The sequence below is a fragment of the Erigeron canadensis genome, chromosome 1 (assembly GCF_010389155.1).
Source record: "Erigeron canadensis isolate Cc75 chromosome 1, C_canadensis_v1, whole genome shotgun sequence".
NCBI lineage: Eukaryota > Viridiplantae > Streptophyta > Magnoliopsida > Asterales > Asteraceae > Erigeron > Erigeron canadensis.
In genome coordinates, this window is record NC_057761.1 from 53,180,014 (window position 1) to 53,200,336 (window position 20,323).

Here is a 20,323-nt window from a genome sequence, read left to right on the forward strand (position 1 = left end):
GGTCCACCCACGGCGTGGCTGCAACACCTCCTCCATGATCTCCTCTTCAGTCAACATGCAATTCGGGTCATTCTTCATTTCCTCCATCCGCCTCTACATGGTTACAAGACAAAAATAACCCCAAGTTATAAATATGCAAACATTGTATGTTAAACATAAACGTTATACAAGTAATAAAAACATACATGAAGTTCCTCAGCCTCGGGCTCGGTAAATCTACCCTTCTTGGTCCGGTGGCGTTTGTACAGATCAATTGGGCTAACGCCTTTCTGTAAATACATGAAAAAAAATATAAGGTTAGTATTTATTTTACAATGTCACAACTATCCTGTAAAAACAAAATAACTTACGTTATTGAATCTGATCTGAGCCCCGTTCTTTCTTCCATGACGGACTTTAATGGTTTGCTTTGATCGACATTTCTTGTTAGCAGCAGACCGTTTCTGGAAAGCATCCGAAAGCTTGAAGTCCACAAACTTTTCCCAGTAATCAGCAGACACATCTCCTGGAGGTGATGTCCTAAGTGCAACTCCATTCTTTACCCCCCCTCTGGCCTCAAAGTGGGTTTGGCTAAACTTGTACTTCTGATCTCGATATATCTTTGCAAAGTACTTATTCAATCCAATCTTGATGAACTTCCCTTGCGGGCCATAGATATGGGAGTCCACATCATACCAAGCCTACAAAAATATAAGTACAAGTAAGACAACTTTATACTTTCACAAAATAAAACAAATATTGCACTAAAAACACTTAACCTGCAGCTCGTCATAGATGGTGCAGGTATGCTGGGGAGGAATGGACGCCCATGAAGGAAAGTAATACGGGATCTTTGAGATGATTTTCCCGACCAGAGAATTGAAGTTATCGCTGTTAACACCAACAGCAATGTAGGTCCCTCTTCGCCCTTTTTCAAAGTCAATGTCAAGGACTTCTTTGGACGACTTTTTGTGTGCCGCCTTAAGGCTAAGGTTCTTGTTCTTCTTTCGCCCCTCCTTTGCGCCTACAAATATAAGATGGACAAATCAAAAATACAAGTAATTAAGTTCAGCAAAAACAAATCAAACATACATGTAATTAAATTCATGTAAAGAGAATGGTACAGAAATTTGTCATACCGCTCACCGCACACCCCGATTGTGGTTGCCAATTACCATCACCACCTGGGGATCACCCCCACAGTCACCACCGTGAGACGAGGGGAGCACTGCTGCCATCTGTAAAAATTACAAGTATACAAACATAATGCCAAATAGAACGGTAATTAATATTCATTTAAATAATGCATGTGTACATCAATCAAGATCAAACAAATTATTATATATTACAATAACGTGCTTTTACAAATTACAACGCAAAATCAATCAGAATCATAACTAATATCCACGTGTGGTTCACATTCATTATCCACATCGTCGTCTGTGTGTTCATCTATGTCATCATCGTCGGTGTCACCATCATCTGTGTCGTCACAATCGTCTAGCAGATCATCTTCCATGGCATTTTCCATAGCGGGAGCATCTTCAATTATTATTGGTTCGCCACTACTCAAACCCGTGTATGGCACATTATCCAAGTTAGCCGACAACAAAATATCAGATGAATTGCTGCCATGTAAAAGATCCACTTCAATATCACCTGCGTTGATATCTCGCTCCCAAATCTTCCGATGATGAACCTCTTGGACAACCTTCCAATACTTTCCAGATGCACCTTTTCTTTTAACCGGGTCATTAAGGTAAAAGACTTGATTTGCCTGCGTTGCAAGAAGATATGGCTCTTCTTTATACCATTCATACCGAGTACAAATACTCGTTATGTTACTCTTGGTGACACAACCTTGTTTATCGGTTTTGTACCATTTACAACTAAACAAAACAACCTTGCATTTTTTTATATAGCACAGCTCCAGAATATCTTCCAACACACCATAATACATGGTTCCTTTAAAATCGGTTGTTGAAACCCCGCTGTTCTGAGTTGTTCGGCGTGAGTCTCGACTTTCAACCACGAACCTCACACCGTTAACTATGCAAGCCGTGTATGAGTTTACACTTGTTGGTCCATTCGCCAAAGCAAATAACTCATCACTTACGCTAGATTCGTCATTTACTCGCATACATTTGATCTATGAAAAAAAAGAAATTGAAAGATTAGATACGACATATTGTTATTTGAAAGAGAATGCATGTGTTACCTTGTCACTAAACCAGCCAGGAAACGTTGTTTGTAAATTAGTCCCAGGCGGCATTAGATTGGTAAATTCACTGCAGATATTCACGAAATTAGTATAATTCGTCAAAATGATAAGGTAAGGAAAAACGATCCATTGGTAAATAAACTTACTTCTTGTATTCATCGATCTCCGAACTATTGTTAAGAACAAACCAATCTATCTTCGTCTTTAGTTTGGGATCCAACTGCGTATCAACACCTTTACTAATAGGTGTACATAAGGATTTGAAAACAAAAAAGTCACGAGTGGGGATCGGAGCATCCTCATTTCTTTCTGGCCGATTAAATCTTGTTTGTACACCATCTAGATACCTTGAACAAAAAGTGGCGGCTTCGTCTGCAACATATCCCTCAGCAATAGAACCCTCAGGCCTCGCTTTATTTCTGACATAATTCTTCAACTTTTTCATGTATCTTTCAAATGGATACATCCACCACATGTAAACAGGCCCACCTTGAATGGCCTCTTCGGGCAAATGCATAACCAGATGAATCATTATGTCAAAAAATGACGGAGGAAATATTAGCTCGAAATGACACAAAATTTGGATGAGCTTTTCTTTAGCTTTTTCCATGTCAGATACCATCAAGGTTCGAGCACAAAGTTGCTTAAAGAAGTAGCAAAGCTCAATTATTGGGGTAGAGATGTCAGAGTCTAAGTACGCTCGAACACCGGTCGGAAGCAACCGTTGCATCATTATATGATGGTCATGAGACTTCAACCCTGCTATTTTGCTATCGTTGTCGATTACTTTATTTTTAAAGTTTGAGCCAAAGCCATCAGGTAATTTAACTCCCTTAATGAATTGACAAAAGAGAGTTCTGTCGTCATTTGAAAACGAGTACTTAGGATGAGGCTTCAAAAACTTACCATTACCTTTATCTACGAGCCACAACTCAAGGCGGATTCCCCACTCTTCTAACACCCTCCGTGCCTTGTCAGTGTCTTTTGATTTTTCCTTGTGCATCAACAAAGTATTCAACAAGCTCTCACAAACATTTTTCTCGATATGCATGACATCTAAGTTGTGTTTTAGCTGAAGTGAAGACCAATATTCAAGCTCGAAGAAAATAGAACGCTTACTCCAATTGAATTCAACATTTGGATCACGTTTTCTCTTCCTACCCGCAAGTTTCCCCGAAGGACGAACCGGCAAGTTATTAACTTCTTCTAAGATTTCAGCATTGGTTTTTCTTTTTGGAGGTTCTCTCTTTTCAACCTTACCATCAAAATTCTTGTTATTCCTCCAACGATGATTTGTTGGAAGGAATATTCTATGACCAACATAAGTTGTTTTGCCCTTAACACGAGTAGATGGAGTGTCGACATTACATGTAGGGCATGCCATGTACCCTTGGCCACTCCAACCCGACAAACTACTACGAGCAGGGAAATCATTAATGGTCCACAAAAGCATAGCACGCATTGTGAAAGAAGTGTTTGTGGCGGCATCGTTTGTTTTGACTCCGTGAGACCATAAACTTTTCAACTCTTTAATTAATGGCCTCAAAAAAACATCCATGTCCTGCCCAGGTGATTTAGGCCCAGGAATTAACAAAGTGAGCATGAACGAAGACTCTTCCATGCACATCCAAGGGGGAGTATTATATGTTGTCAATATCACCGGCCACATGCTATAGGAGACACTCATGTTGCCAAATGGATTGAAACCGTCGGCAGCCAACCCTAATCTAACATTTCTGGATTCACTGGCAAAATCTGGATACCTTATATCAAAGTCTTTCCATGTTGTACCGTCCACCGGGTGACGCATCTTACCATCTTCTGTACATTGTCCAGTTGCATGCCAGGTCATATATTGCGCAGTGTATCTTGAGTTGTACATACGCTTTAGGCGTGGAGTCAATGGGAAGTAACGCATCACCTTGTGAGGGACAAGTTTCCCCTTAGTGTCGTCATCTTTCCATCTACTCGCTTTGCATTCTGGACATGATTGCAAATCTTTATTGTCTTCTCCCCAAAATAAACAACAGTCATTCTTACAAACGTCAATCGACTCATATCCTAACCCAACCTTTCTCATTGTCTTTCCAACTTCATAGTGGTTCTTAGGGATTTTAGCAGAACGAAATGCAAATCTCAGAATCTCGAGCAACTGGTCGAATGACGTATTAGTCCATTTATTAATGGCCTTACACTTACTCAACTTCGCCAAAAAGTCCAACTCAGACATCCATTTACAGCCAGGGAATAGTTCGGTTGTAGCAGCTTTGAGTAACTCTTCAAGTTCGTCTTTTGTATCAGTCGTTTGTGTTGTGTTCATTGGCTCCTCGCCCACTGGGGTTTGTTCATTGACAGTGTTCTCCTGGCGAACATCGTTAAGAAAATCATGCAACTGGTCTGTAGTTTGAGGTTCCACATGTAATATCGGCGCTGGTAGAACGACTTGTTCACCGTGAAACTTCCATATCTTGTAACGTTTGCTAAAACCATTTTCATGTATGTGCATTTGTATTTCATCGAGTGGTAAGAATTCATTGTTGTCACAAAACTCACATGGGCATCGACATGAACCATTACTAGTCAAGTGGTTCTTACATCTCTCTATAAATGTAGTAAGACCATACCAAAATTCATCTGACAAGGGGTCTAAGGTAGTCCAACTCTTATCAATCGACATTATATTTACTGTGTTTAACATGATAATAGAACATTTAGAATCTTGATAATATACATATACAAATGCAAACTAAGGGATTACGGAGGGATTTTTGGCGATCGGTTTGTAACAAGGTGGCCATCCTAACCCACTTTTTGAATGTTTTGTCTCATATATGGATTTGTATAACTGCTTTACTATTTAAGAAAAATTCGACAGCATTTCCCCTTAACTCCCCAAATATGTGTATGAAACACATATTCTTGGGAGTAAAGGGAATATGTTTATCGAATTTTTCAAAAATAGTAAATTAGTTATACAAATCCATATTCCTAGATGAGACATAACATTCAAAAAGCAGTCCCAAACTGGGGACTATCCGAAATTAATTTCTATTAAATTAATTTCGAACGGGTGACCTACGGTATAAAACAATGGGGGATTTTTACATACATACACACATGCATACAAACATACGTACAATGCATACATACATATTCAAAAATTATAAGCGGAGAGAAAAATTACCCTTGAGAGAAAGAATTATTCGCTAAGAAGAGGAAAGAAAGAAAGAAGCGCCGGAGATGGGAATCTGAAATTTGTATATATATAATAATGTTAAATATTCAAATAAGAAATATATACATATATTTAAATCTGATATATATATATATATATTTAATAATACTATACATTTGATTCTTAATTTTATATATATATATACATGTCAGTTTATCAAATTTAAAGGTATATCAGTTTTAAAGGTAGTCTGATAAGTTCAGAAGCAGCTCACATTATCCACTGTTTATAACCAAACTGACAACCCTTTTTGTTCAGTTATGTATACATATAGATTTCAAACTAACGGCCAACTGATTTTCCAAATTATACATACAGATTTCAAACCGACAACCCTTTTTGTTCAGTTATGTATACGAATTATAATATATGATGGGAAAGACGCAGAACAGAACAGAAACACAGAACAGATTATAACAGTTTATAACAGAAGCTGAACAGAAGCTGAACAGATGCAGAATAGAAACACATAATTTTCGGCAAAGACGAAACTAGCATGGCTGAAGCAGAACAGAAGCTGAACAGATGCAGAACAGAAACACACTCGAATGTATGCAAAGGTAAATAAACAGAGGTGGTGATTGTGAACGGCAGTAAATCGGAAAAGAAAGAAAGAAAAAGAAATTAATATATACATATATATTAAACCAATTATTTCTAGTATATATACTAAATCTGAAATGTATATATATAATATACAGTAAATCGGAAAAGAAAGAAAGAAAAAGAAAGAAAAATTACCGGTGGTGGTTGTGAACAGCAGGACGACGGCAGTGGTTGTGAAAAGAGGCAGACGACGGCGGCGGTGGTGAACAGCGGCGGAGCTGTGGTGGTCAAAACAAAATATATACATATATATTAAACCATATACATATAAACTATAAAAAGAAAAGAAAAAAAGAAAGAGAAAGACTAATTACGGCGGCGAGCGTAGTGGTGGCTGAGAAAGGTGCGGTGGTCGGGATTGGTGTTGGTTGTGACGAATATGGCCGGATAAGGGTGGATTTTGGGTGGAATTGTGGTGGATTTTGGTACAAAGTGGTGGTGGGTGTGAAACGGCGCGAGAGAGTTTTGGAGGGGAGGAATAGATCTAGATCGGAAATGGCGGGTAATAACCCCTCTGATTGTGGGTTCGCGACGTCGTAGGCGGCGACAATGTCGTCGCCGGTGGTTTTATTTGTCTTTTCCTCCTGCCGCTCTTCTTAATAATAATTATTTTAATAATACTTATTTGTGGACTTAATTAACTAATAATACTTAATTAATAATAATTAATTCAATAATACTTATTTACTTAATAATAATTATTTTAATAATACTTATTTAATTAATAATAATTAATCTAATAATACTTAATAAATTACTAATATGTTAATTAATTAATAATACTTAATTAATTAATAATAATTAATTCAATAATACTTATTTACTTAATTAATTAATAATACTTAATTTATTAACAATTACCCACTTATAAACTATATATTCTTTCAAACTATATGAACGAAATGAAAGACGACCCAAGATGATCCATCCATATTATTTCGTATTCGAACGACCGAGGATGATTCATCGACAAGTTGTATATCCGTTCCTATTGGATCAATACTAATATGTTTCTTTTGTATCTGTTTGGGCCATGTAGGCCCAATATGATTCTTTTATCATCTGTTTGTGCTTAATGGGCCCGATAAAATCCATTCATATTGAATGAAGACTATTATGTTTCTTTCGTATTCTATTGGGCCAGGTGGCCCAATATGATTCTTTTATCATTTGTTTGTGCTTAATGACTCGATACGATCATTTCATATTGAATCAGGACTAGCATGAACCTTATGTCTCTTTCTCATTCATTAAGGCCCAATAAAACTTATATATAGTTTTTGAAAGCATATGTCATCTTTAAAATCAATACATTTAAAACTTAAGCTTTAAATGGTTTTTGAAATTATCTATAATATAAATTAGTATCTAAAATTTCTATATGGTTTTTGATTATCTATATCATTTTTAAAATTAATATATCTAAAGTTGAATCAATATGATTTTTTTTCTTATTTTCTTTGTGCTTAATGGGCCTCATACGATCCATTCATGTTGAATCAAGACTAATATGTTTCTTGCGTGTCTATTTGGGCCAGATCGGCCCAATATGATCATATTCTCATCTATTTGTGCTTAATGGGCCCGATACGATCCTTTCATATTGAATCAAGACTAATATGTTTCTTTCGAATCTATTTGGGCCAGGTGGGCCCAATATGATTCTTGTTTCATTCATCGATAAGTATGTATTTATCAGTTGTATCATTGGCGGTTTTTGGGCTTGATGGGTCCAATATGATTCTTTCTCATCATTCGAGACTAATATGTTTTTTTTACTCATTTAATCAAACTTAATATCTTTCTTTCGAACTGAATCAGGACTAATATGTTTCTTTAGTATCTATTTGGGCCTGATGGGCCCAATATGATTCTTGCTCACCTGTTAGAGCTTAATAGGCCCAAAACATTTCTTTTCGATTCCATCGGGACTAATATGTTTCTTCCGAATCAATTTGGGTTTGATGGGCCCAATATGGTTCTTTCTCATCATTCGAGACTACTATGTTTCTCACTCATTTAATCAAATTTAATATCTTTCTTTTGAACTGAATCGGGACTAATATCTTTCTTTAGTATCTATCTGGGCATGATAGGCCCAATGTGATTCTTGCTCACCTGTAAAAGCTTAATTGGCCTAATACGTTTCTTTTGGATTCCATCGGGACTTATATGTTTCTTCCGAATCAATTTGGGCTTAATTGGCCCAAATAATTTTTTTTTTTAAAAATTAATATAAATTTTGTATAATTATTTATTTCACACATTATGTTTTAAAATAATTAATAACCAATACAATATATTATACTTAATTCGTAAATATAATATAAATTAGTATTTAAAACTATTTATAGTTTTAGAAATTATATATCATCTTAAAAATTATAAATTAGTATTTGATAAGTTAGTTTTAAAGTATATTTAAAGTATTTAATGTATAAAATACCTTTTGTGACGACATTGTCGCCGCTAAGAGCGTCGCAAAAGGAAGCGGGAAATTTTTTGGGTGGAGGGAAACAACGAAAACAAAAATTAAAAATGAAAATTATTTTTGTGACGACAATGTCGTCGCTAAGAGCGTCGCAAAAGGAAGCGGGAAATTTTTTGGGTGGAGGGAAACAACGAAAACAAAAATTAAAAATAAAAATTTAGTTTGTGATGACATTGTCGTCGCTAAGAGCGTCGCAAAACGAATTTGGCGGGAAATTCTTTTGGTCGGAGGGAGAACGAAAAAAAGGAAAAAATAATAAAATTATTTAGCGACGACTTTCGCGACGCCGTTAGCGACACCTTTAATTTTTCATTGACCAAAGCATAATTTAATTCGAAATTAAAATGAAAATATGGTTAGCGACGCCGTTAGCGACGACATTGGCGACGACATTTTAAGATTTGACTTTCAAAGTCTTTTGGCCAATTGTTTTGTCGTTTTGTGGGATTTGGCGACGAGATTTTTGGTGTCGCGAACTTTTTGGTCGCCAAAAGTGGTATTTTTTGTAGTGTGCCTTCATCATCGGTGCATTCAGTCATGTCAAATGACGACCGTTTGATCGAAATCTTAATCCGATTACCTGTTGTATCGATTCTTGACTTCAAAATCGTATCCAAACGCTGGTTATCTCTCATTAGATACCCTAGTTTAATTTTACTCAGCGCCGTAGCAAAACCAATAGCGTAGATCCTCCTTTTGCGCTCGTCACAAAAGAACATGTTTCCTCGATCTAAACATAATATATTTCCGTTTGATATTAGAATTATTCTGGCTATCAAGCTAGACCACCTTCCCTTTTTGCAGTGATCAGGATCAATTTGAGATTTTGCATGCATGCAATGGTCTGCTTCTCTGCAATAGTACACAACGGCCTAATTTTTATTATATTACGTATACAATCCAATCATTAATCGTTTTAAGTTGCTTCCACGTTGCATCAATTATTATGTATGTCCTAGCTAGGTAATAGCATCACGTACGGGTGTGAAACTGGCGTTTGATCCTGCCAAATCACCTCACTATCTGTGTTACATGTTGTAGTTTTGGGCTTCCGCTTCAATCAATATATACTTACGTACTCTTCAGAAACAGGCAATTGGAGCACTTGTAGTCGATATACATTATGTAATGGCGACCGCTCTTTTCAAAATTTTGGCTACGGAGTATGTTGGAATGATGCCATTTATTGGTCTTGCAATTATCATATTTGCATGTTAGACGTCATGGATAGTTTGAATATATCAACTCGATCTACTGCTTCCAGTGGGAATCTTGAAGAAGGATGATGAGAGGCCTATTGATCGCAAGTTGTTTGAGTCTCGTGGCTGTTTGCTTCTAGACGTTGCTCATGACAATATGTGGTTGTTAAGATCGAGTCTATATATGAGCAGGTGACCGATGACGCTGAGTGGTCCATGAAGTACGTTGTTGAATTTGATGGCGAGGTTATGAAGCTAGTCCCACACTGGGTGCGGACGTATGCCTATATGTTTTCTGTCGTGTGTATTGTGGTGGGAGATAGAGAGCAAGATTCGTTCATCGTACGTGATACAAGTATTTGGAAAGGTTATACAATACAAAATCGTGTCAAAGACTCAGGTTATACAATCCTAAAAGCTGCTTTCCGCTCATTGCATCTTTTGCTGGTGTGTGATTTCTTCCATCTTTTATGCATGTTTTTCGATCAGGTTATCTCATATCTTTTTTCTTCTTATTTTTCCAGTTAGATCTTGTTTTTGGAGACCTTAATTTGGGGCTGTGTATGGGGTATTGCTTTTAGATAAATTTGTAGCTCCCAAACGGTGACGTGTTATGTCATATCAACTCCATACCTCATTACTTTTAAAACTGACTTTCAACTAATTAACACATCTTACCAATAAATATAATAAATCAGCACTTCCCCGCGTTCGGCATCTTTTTTCAATGATGATACGGTACTGGATCCGTCCTTCATTTTATTTATCAAGGGGATGGATGGTGATGAGAGATGGTGGTGGTGATTGGCCATTGATCTAAGCCTGAAAAAATAAACGGTTGAGATTCAGCCCTTAGTTTTCAACTTAAAATTTGTTTTTAAATAAAAAAATTTGCTATAATTGGTATAATTATAGTATCTATATCTATATGATATATATAGTTGAGTTTCGTCATTCATAGTCTAAGAAAACAGTGGCTCTTTTACAAATCGGATAGTCTAATTTACTTAATCAATCTGTTAGAATTGACATACTTATAACCTTTCATGGTAAAAACGAGCAACTAAGATTACAAGAAAAAGAGTATGAATGTCAGCACACATAAGGTTTCAATGTTTAGTCATATATGATTGATGTTTGATTGAGCAAGTTTACTACACATTTATATAGATCAAGGTTATGAACCCACTGCTCAACTGATTATCATGCATTTCAGGTCATGATCGTGAACGTACGTGCGTGCAACAGAGGAAAAATTCTGTAAATCCTTTGGCTATGGAGTTTTGTTAACTATCATTAGTCGGTAAGCAACAGGGGTTATGATAGAAAAGCATTAATGAAAAGACGTAATTACAAGGGTTTGATCTGTTTCGTTTGGAATTGTTTCCTTGTTATCCACTTCCAACTACAATATATCAGAATGTCTAGAATTTGCTGTAACGGTGTAATACCCTGTTGTATCTGGACTGATCCTGATAATTAAGTTTTTTGTGTACCATCCGAACATTGATCTGTTTGTGTTTATGTACTTCCTATGATCACGATGGTGGACCTTGTTTGTGTTGATGTAAATCAGCAAGAGGTTTTGATAGCACTGAGCTTAATATGGATCGAAAAATACCCGACAAAAAAACAGAAATAACAACGGTTCTGGCGAGATACAGATGCACCACTCGCGAGCCTCGTTGAGCAGAATAAACTAACCCGTATTCTCGATACAGACACACCACGAGAACAAGAATTAGCCGTCCAAGATCACCTTCTAAAACCTGCCAAATCTTAGAATAGCAATGGAACAAATTACCCTCTGGCTGCAGAGAATAGAATTTAGAAAACTCAAAACTAATTTCTCATTTTTCACTTTCCAGTACATAAAGAAAGAAAAAATAACTGCCTAACACACTAACACCCACGTTCCCTACACTTGTGGAATTTTCAACTTACTTCTTTGACAATTTCAAACAAAGAAATAAAGTAAAATAAACTGAACTAGAAAATAAAATAGATAATAAAACATGGCTTCAACACAACTAAATGTCTGGTGGATCCAATTGGACCAAGTAACCCACTTCTAAATTGGGCCTAGTGTTAGCGGGTTATGGGCCAGGTCCTCCCTATCAGGTTTATATTAATTGCCGATTGCCACCAAGAGGTTGGAAGTGATTTTAACTATAGGAAGCTGCTTTGGGCCATTTACTGTATAAAGGGACAAAGGGTCATGATTGATTGATTTCTCTCAAACCATTAACTAAAAAGTAAAATCTCCTAACTTGATTAATTCAAAGTTTTACGAGTCAGAATTTATGTTACAAGTATCGAACGATGAAAGGGGGAATTTAATGAACTGGTTCAAAACAAAAATGAAAAAAACAAAAAACAAAATCTTAACTATCTAACTATGGTTAGCTTAGAATTTGCCCCTGGGGTACATAAAACAGATTCAGAAAGTAAAATCTCCTAACTTGATTAATTCAAAGATTTACGAGTTAGAGAATTTATGTTACAAGTGTCGAACCATGAAAGGGGGAATTTAATAAACTAGTTCAAAACAAAACTGATAAAAAGAACCCAGAATCTTAACAATCTAACTTGGTTAGCTCCTGGGGGTGCAGAAAACAGATTCAGAATTTTCCATCTACAGAGGTCAGTTGTGTCAAATACAGGTACCTGACTATTGATATACTCCTTAATAGTCTAGTTTGAAATCGTATAAGAATGAGTCATGGTCATAGATCCACCTGACCTGTCTTTGTGATAAATCGTGTAGCTCAACCCAACCTAGGCTGACCTTTAAGTGTATTGTACTAAGAAACATATTTTGAGTTTAACTCACTTTTTACCCGACTGGTGCATTAAGCCACAAATGGAATTCAACAATTCAAAGCTAACAGAGCTGAAACCAGTTTCATCACTGAAAATCAGTTTATCATTGGCAAATACAATTTAAAAACCAAAACAATTTGATCAAGAACTGCTACCGAAGCAAAATTTCTCTTTTGAACTAGATAAACCTCTAAATTTTGTTGAAGGCAACAATGTCACAGCTCTGCACATATTCGTTAATAGGCTCCGCTGTAAGGCGATCCTCAATGAGATCGTCGACCGAAACAAGATCATCCACAATCGTCAACATGATTGTCATTTTCTTAATTCCGTAGCCAACTGGAACAAGTTTTGCTGAAAAAGTAATCATAAAGACAATCTTATAAGTCAATGGTCACTGAATGACTGAAACATGCAATTTTTAAGTATATTTGAATCACCATGCAAGCGTAGAATCTTGAATGAAGAAGTTAGTTAAAATTTTATAACCGATTGGTGCAAGTAAAAGACTTAGATGAAAAAATCATCTTAAAGGGTTGATGCAAGTTATGAGTTATCTGAAATGGGTAAAGTTTAGAACCAAAAAAGCAACCTACATGACACAAATCAATACCCAGTGGCAGACCCTCCACATTTTCACCTCTAATACTGTGTGACAAAGATTTAAAAGTTTGGTCAACATCGCCCAAGTAAATGGACTTGAGGTTAAAAGAGCAAACCGTACATGCACCCCACAAAAGCCCTTCTATTTCAACGCTGCGGACAGCCTCCTCCAGCTTCTTCATGTCTGTCTCATCATCCCATGGCTTTATGTCCATAAGAACCGATGATTTACCACCTAAATAAAGTTTCAAAGGAGTGACATCAAGCTGTAATCTCTAAGCATATAGATAAAAAGAAAAAGTAATACCAACAAAAATCCAATAAACTCACTCTCTTTCTTCTTTGTTGAAGCTTTTGCTTGATCACGTGCTTCAGCTGCCTTCTTTTCCTCCTCTGTCTCGTCACCAAAGAGGTCAAGGTCATCATCATCGTTGGCAGCTTCTTCCTGCAAAAGGTGATTCAAAGTTAAACCAAATATAGCACATATTATATTATTCTTGTCATGGAACCTAAAAACAGTATGAAATGCAAACTATAAAGCTAAACAGAAAAGTCTTGTTCGCAACTTCTATGATCGTCTCAAGGAAATGATATACTGAATCAAAACGTTCTCCCAAGAACGAAAATCAAGAGCACAAAAACCACTCATATCAACCTTCAAATTCATGTAATTGCTCTTCAAAGAGAGAATATAATACGTCAAAAATAAAAACAGAATAAAGCAAATAGCCAGAGGTACCTTTGCGGCTTCCTTGACAGGAACAGCTTCTGCTGATGGAGCTTGGGCGGAAATTTTGACCCCGGAGGCCTTACCAGGAAAACTGCAATTAATAGAAGAACAGATATGAAGTGAAGATAATCTTTTTAACCCCATACTGAACGTTACAATACAGATACATGACTCATAATTTACAGTCAACAACTTCAGATCATTTATTCAATTACTCGTATAATCTAAAGAGCTCCTTTTTACATTCATCTATAATCAAAGCTAACATTTTGCTTGTTAAGAAAAAGAGAATAACACCATAACGAGTCTCTATAATAATAAATTTCTTTGAGGAAAAAAGAGGCTTAATAGTCCATGTATCATATAATTGTAACATTTCCCTTTCAGATTATACCAAAAATCCATGATTTCACAATATGGTAACTTTATAATCCAAACTCACATTTTTTGCTCAACTAGAATCAAGATCTACACACATTTACAACTACATTTAATATTTCTCTATTCTATACATTCAATTTTTTTATTCTTAAACTAGTGCTATCTTATAAACTAAACATCATTATATCTACTATAATAATTATATTACAAAAAAAAAACTAATAAATAAAAAGATATTAGAGAATGAATAAAATAATGGAGTAATACCTTAAAGCAAGCTTGGAAGCAACAGAATCAAACCACTTGCTGGCAGATGGATATAGATCTGCATTAGGTTTTACAGATACAGCTGCATATACCTTCACATCATCCTTTGTTATTCCATTCCTGATCATCAATTAAATATACACCCTAATTTTATATATAGAAATATAGAAATGTATATACAGAGATTATTATATACAGATGGATACAGACCCGGAGATGTAAGACTTTCCGGAGAGGAAAGATTCAAGGGATTTGAGGCCGGATTCGGTATGCAGATCGGAGAATGTGATTACGGCCATTTTTTAAGATTGTGATGATGTCGACTGAGGAGGCTGATAGCGTGAGAGAAATAGAGGGGTTTATATAAGGTAGGTTATTTATATATAGTCCGGGTTTGAAGATGATTCTTTTTAATCTTCAGGGTTTTGTTAGTAACGGCCCTTAGGGTTTTCAGTAAAAACTAATTGGGTGTATTAAAATTTGTATTTTGCTGTTAGAAAAATCAGGGAACAGTTTTTAATATATAATTAATATATAATATACAAGTTTTTAAACATGTAATATGTTGTTAGTAATAATCCTTAAAGCTGTCATTATCATTTTCCTATTATTATTTGATAGTGAACTAGTGAACTAATATGTGTGCAAACTGCAAACCCTAGATCTATCTATACATGCACCAAATCAAATATCATCAATGTTGATATTCTACCAAATTTAGGATTAAACTAATTTTAATACACATGACAAGAGTATCATAGTATTTCAATATGGGTAATGATCAATCCTTTTAATTGGTTAGCTTAAAAATTCTCTTAATTAATAGGATCGTGACATGTGGAAAATCAGGGGGTGTATTAGGAAAGAGAATTAATGGATTACATGTGTTAACAAGTAGATATATTAGGAGGATTTTTAAGAGGGTTTATCATTTTCCTTTCAATATACTTATACTTATCTCTATCTCTATATATATTAAATAAAAAAAATTGTTATGACATCATCATTTATAAAAATAACTTGTTTGTCACCTTTCAATTCTTTCTTCATATTTAGTTCTTTTTTATTTAATTTACTTATGATGTCATAAACATTTTCCTTTTTTTAAATTTATTGAATTTTTATTTTTCTTTTTTATGATGTTAATTTTTAAAAAATGTTTTAATTTCTTTTCAAAATTCTAATAATTTATACATGGTCTTTTAAGTTTCATCATCTAAATAATTTTGTAATAACAGATATTAAATTATCTTTATATTATGTGAGTTAATAATTTAATTATAAGATATACTATTTCGATGTTATGAGTATCGTTTGATTGTTTCAACTTTAGTGGCGAATATATGTTATTATAAAACTTTTAACCCGGGTTAATGAGCTAGTTATAATTTATATTGAGGAAAATGATTGATATGCCTAAATAATAGGCTTAAAGATGTGCCTAAAAATTTTGGATTAACATATAGCATGATTAAAGTTAGGGGTGAGCAAAAACCGAACCGAAAACCAAAAAATCCATAAAAACCGAAAAAACCGAAAATCAAAAAAACCAAAAACCATTGGTTTTGGTTTTCTAAAAACCGAAAGTTGTGGTTCGGTTTTGGTTTCTAATGAAAAACCGAACCAAAAATATATATTTTTACTTTATTTTATATTTATATCATTTTATTATTAATTTTTGATAAATATGTTATTATATTTGCATTGTTAGGTGTATATAATAATATCATTTATATGTTTTAACTAAAAATACACAACAAAATTAATTTGTTTTAATAATTGTATAATTAAACAACGCTTAAAAGATATAAATAGTTATATATAAAATTTGTTTGAAGTTTGTACAACTCACTTTTATGGATTTGATGTCATTATTGTTGTGTTATTGTTACTAATATTGTTTTGAAAACTTGTTGAAATTAATTAAGGTGTAATTATATGGTATAAACTTATAAACTTTTGAAGCTCAATTTAATCCAAACCACAAGTGGTTAAAAACCGATTAAAACCGAACCGAAATAGACCAAAACCGAAAAAACCGAAACCCAATGGTTTAGTTTTCAAAAACCGAATTATAACGGTTTGGTTTTGGTTTTAGTCAAAAACCGAACCAAACCGAACCGTACTCACCCCTAATTAAAGTTATAGATTAAGAAAGAGAACGAGTGTTATCCATGTGTCATTTATTGAATGTATTAAGCATGTTTTTGTGTTTATATTTTAGGCATATATATCATTACTTATTTATTAATTAAGTTTATACTATACTATATATGTGAATTACTTAATTAAGTTCAACGTGATCAATTAGTTAAAAGAAAACAAAATTAACCAAAACAAAGTTTTAATATATACTCAAATTTAAAAAATCAATATAACAATAAAAGGTATTGTAAGAAAAACGTATATAAAATAATCACTTTGGTCGAATAATACCTCATAACTCTCTTTATTACACTACTATCTCGGACGTCTGACGTTGTAACCTTCAACCTGTATGTGCTAAAATATTTAAAACGCATTTGGTTGTCATGCATTGCACATACACGTCTCTAATAATGTACAAATTCGATAAGCTATATAATCCTAAACGGCTAAACATATAATATAACAGTGTGGTGTGTTTATTAATTTATGTGATAGATATGACATATACGTAGAGATCAAATAATAAATTTTATATTCATTTATTTTTCTAAAACAATACTAATAACTTTATATATTGGCGGTTAAGTGTAAAAAAAAAAAAATGAAGAACGGTGATATACAAAAATTCATTTTGTATGATGAATACATGATGTGGTACACCTTGATCATCGAATGACGTCCAAAACATAAGCTACTAAAATCATTTGCCAAGATTTTGCTTTTACCTACAACAGATGGACTTGGGAGTCAAAACATCCTCTAAAGTGTTTACTTGAAAGCTTTTCTTTCTTTCTTTCTTTCTTTCTAAATATCAATGCTAGCAAGCAAGCATGATATTTTGTGATAACTTTATATATTGGCCGGTTAAGTGTAAAAAAAAACAAAATGAAGAACGATGATATACAAAAAATCATTTTGTATGAATGAATACATGATGGGTACACCTTGATCATCGAATGACGTCCAAAACGGAAGCTACTAAAATCACTTGCCAAGATTTTGCTTTTGTTGGTCCCTCGTCCCTCGCTTCACTCACGAACACAATACAAATACTAAATTATTCTTCTTATTTCACAACACTTGAACGCACGACGCGTTCTTCTTGTTCTTCACGTTTTACAAATGGACTTTACACACATATATAGTTTTCCAATAGACACTACGAACCATCATACCTCTTCACTAATCGGTATGAATATCTAACAGACACAACTTTTCTAAACGACACGTCTCTTCACAATATAACTGCCTATAACCGAAAATAACTTCCATTCGGTTATACACTTTATTCTTGACACATTAAACCCCTAAACTTATATACGTAACTATTGACACACACATGGATTAATAGATTATTATCCAATACTCCCCCCTAATTTATTAATCCATGTCTTCACTTCTTCAAGCGCTTCATTGTCTTTATCCTTAAACTTTGGCTTGTTTCCATTTCCTTTGACTTGATTTTTAACACTAGTTATGTCTTGAACTTCTTCCTTAACTTGGCTTCTCTTATTCTTGTCTTCAATCTCATCTTGATCATCATTGTTAACTTTGTCGGTATCTTACTTCATTTGTATCATCTCATAGTCTTGAATCTCCAACAATGTCTTTCTTGTATCATGATCTTAACTTGATGTCTTTCTCATTCTTACATTCCTTTTCTAGTCTTGATGGCGTCTCTTGGTGCTTCTTGCATTCGCCATTGTCAACTCTTGATTCTTCCTCTAGGAGTTTCTTATCCGAAAAAACTCCATAGTTCTCTTTCTCAAACTTTTATCTTTTTGTCTTTAACTCTTTTATCTCTTTGCTTGTGCAATCTCTTAACTTCTTCAGGTTCTCCAACTCCATTTGCATTTGTTTCTGAAATGTTATCTCTCATTTTCTTCTCAAACTCTTGTTTCTCCGTCTCAAAGTCTTGAAGCATTTCAAACTTCCAAAACTCTAGTTTACTTCTTAAATCACTTTCTATCTCTGATCTCATCTCTTCGAACTTTCCTTTTGGAATTTCATCTTCCTTAATGAGAATTCCATTTCTTCGCTTCTCTTCTTTTAAGGATGTTATCTTTTTTCCATCCTTAGTAGTAACCATCAATAGTGCTGGTTCGTCATCTTCGAACACAAGATTTGCTTTTTCTTCTCTATGGTTTGGTTTTGGACAATTTGCAGCAAAGTGTCCAAAATCTTGACAATTATAACATTGTATATCCTTAAGTTGTCTTCTTGGATAGTTTTGATCTCCGGAGCTTTTCTTCCATCTATCGAAACTATCTTCATTTCTATTATCTCTCATGAATCTTCCTTGGCCTCTTCCTCGTGTCTGATTACCGCCCCTTCCTCTATTGTTCACGTAGTTGCGTTCATAATTTTTGCCATTCCCTTGACGTGTGAACAACTTCTCACTATTGTCTTCTCCACTTTCTTTTCTAAACTTAAGCCTTTCTTCGTAAGTCTTAAGTTTTCCAATAACCTCCTCTAATTTCGCTTCCTTAAAATCAACAACCATTTCAATGGTTGCTACTATTGGTATAAACTTATTTGGTACTGCGTTGAGTAATTTCCGCACTTTCGTTTGTTCATCAAATGTTAATCCACATGTAGCAGCCTTTGTAATGATACCCATCATCTTTCCGGCAAATGAATCTATTGATTCATCTTCTTTCATAACGAGTCTCTCAAATTCTGACTTCAATTGTTGCGAGTGCGCTTGTTGAACATCTTCTGTCCCAACAAATCTGGCCTTTAATGAGTCCCAAATTTGTTTTGCCGTCTCACATCCCGCAACTTGCATTTGTAAATCTTCAGGCAATCCTTGGAATAGATATGCAGATGCAAAACTATCCTTTTTTATATCGATCTCTTTTGATGTACCCGTTCCTTCTACTATATCCCATATTCCATTTGCCACAAGTATCTTCTTCATTCTTATTGCCCATAATGTATAATTGCTAGTGTTTAAAATTGGACATTGATATGATGATAGCGGTGTGGCAACACCAAGATTGTTGTTTTCGTTTTTATCTTTCGTCATATCTTTCAATTTGGTTTTCTTCTAAAACCAAAATAATTCTAACAATAGTCGAACTTAACTTTATGTCTAACCCACAATAATCCTCAAACAATTCTACTGTTGTCTTAACGCAAATCGTAGTAAGATATCTATCTCCTAACAAATGTAACAAAAATAACAAGTATTTGAAAGTTATATGAAAAACCTGTTATTTTTATTGGGCTTTTGTTTTTTTTGTGGGCTTCCTTTTCTTTGATGATGACGTTCCTTTTAATAACAAATAAACAGCCTCCTTTTTCCTTTTAATCCAAATTCCAACACGCTCGTTCCTGTATACCTTTCCCCTTCTTTCTTCTTACGCAAATTAGGGCTTCAATCTAATTCCCTCTTCCTTCTGATTTTTCTTTTAATCGAACAGTGGTGGTGGTTAATCAATGTTTCAATCACAACGGTGGTGGTTTCTTTTTCTTTTCTTCTCTGGCGGTGGTGGTCAAACGGTTTTTATGACGGTTACTCTTATCTTTGTCTTCTCCGGCAATCACACGGCGGCGGTTCACAACCGGTAAGTTTTTCTCTTTACTTTTTCTTTGAATCTGGAATCTTTTGTTTTGTGTTAATTAATTCCCTGAATCA

General features: G+C 34.6%; 2 protein-coding genes across 2 annotated transcripts; both read right to left on the reverse strand.

Annotated features, from left to right (window-relative positions):
* Positions 1-1,360: 1,360 nt before the first annotated feature.
* On the reverse strand, positions 1,361-4,877 carry LOC122594970. Its single transcript, XM_043767254.1, has 3 exons — positions 2,347-4,877; positions 2,198-2,267; positions 1,361-2,128 (listed from the first exon to the last, which is right to left on the reverse strand). Exons 1-3 carry the CDS (start codon positions 4,875-4,877, stop codon positions 1,361-1,363), a joined length of 3,369 nt encoding a protein of 1,122 aa, XP_043623189.1.
* Positions 4,878-12,608: 7,731 nt separating this feature from the next.
* LOC122610282 (elongation factor 1-beta 2-like) lies at positions 12,609-14,895 on the reverse strand. Its single transcript, XM_043783280.1, has 6 exons — positions 14,746-14,895; positions 14,536-14,655; positions 13,897-13,978; positions 13,488-13,602; positions 13,279-13,392; positions 12,609-12,908 (listed from the first exon to the last, which is right to left on the reverse strand). The coding sequence occupies exons 1-6, from the start codon at positions 14,832-14,834 to the stop codon at positions 12,745-12,747; spliced, it is 684 nt and encodes a 227-aa protein (XP_043639215.1). The 5' UTR covers positions 14,835-14,895; the 3' UTR covers positions 12,609-12,744.
* Between the last annotated feature and the right edge of the window lie 5,428 nt (positions 14,896-20,323).

Coding starts and splice junctions, on each gene's coding strand:
- LOC122594970 (XM_043767254.1), bottom strand. CDS start 4,877: ATGTCGATTGATAAGAGTTGGACTACCTTAGACCCCTTGTCAGATGAA. Junction 2,268..2,346: donor GAGATCGATGAATACAAGAA/GTAAGTTTATTT, acceptor GAATATCTGCAG/TGAATTTACCAATCTAATGC. Junction 2,129..2,197: donor CTGGCTGGTTTAGTGACAAG/GTAACACATGCA, acceptor TTTTTTTCATAG/ATCAAATGTATGCGAGTAAA.
- LOC122610282 (XM_043783280.1), bottom strand. CDS start 14,834: ATGGCCGTAATCACATTCTCCGATCTGCATACCGAATCCGGCCTCAAA. Junction 14,656..14,745: donor GGAAAGTCTTACATCTCCGG/GTCTGTATCCAT, acceptor ATTGATGATCAG/GAATGGAATAACAAAGGATG. Junction 13,979..14,535: donor GCTTCCAAGCTTGCTTTAAG/GTATTACTCCAT, acceptor TATTAATTGCAG/TTTTCCTGGTAAGGCCTCCG.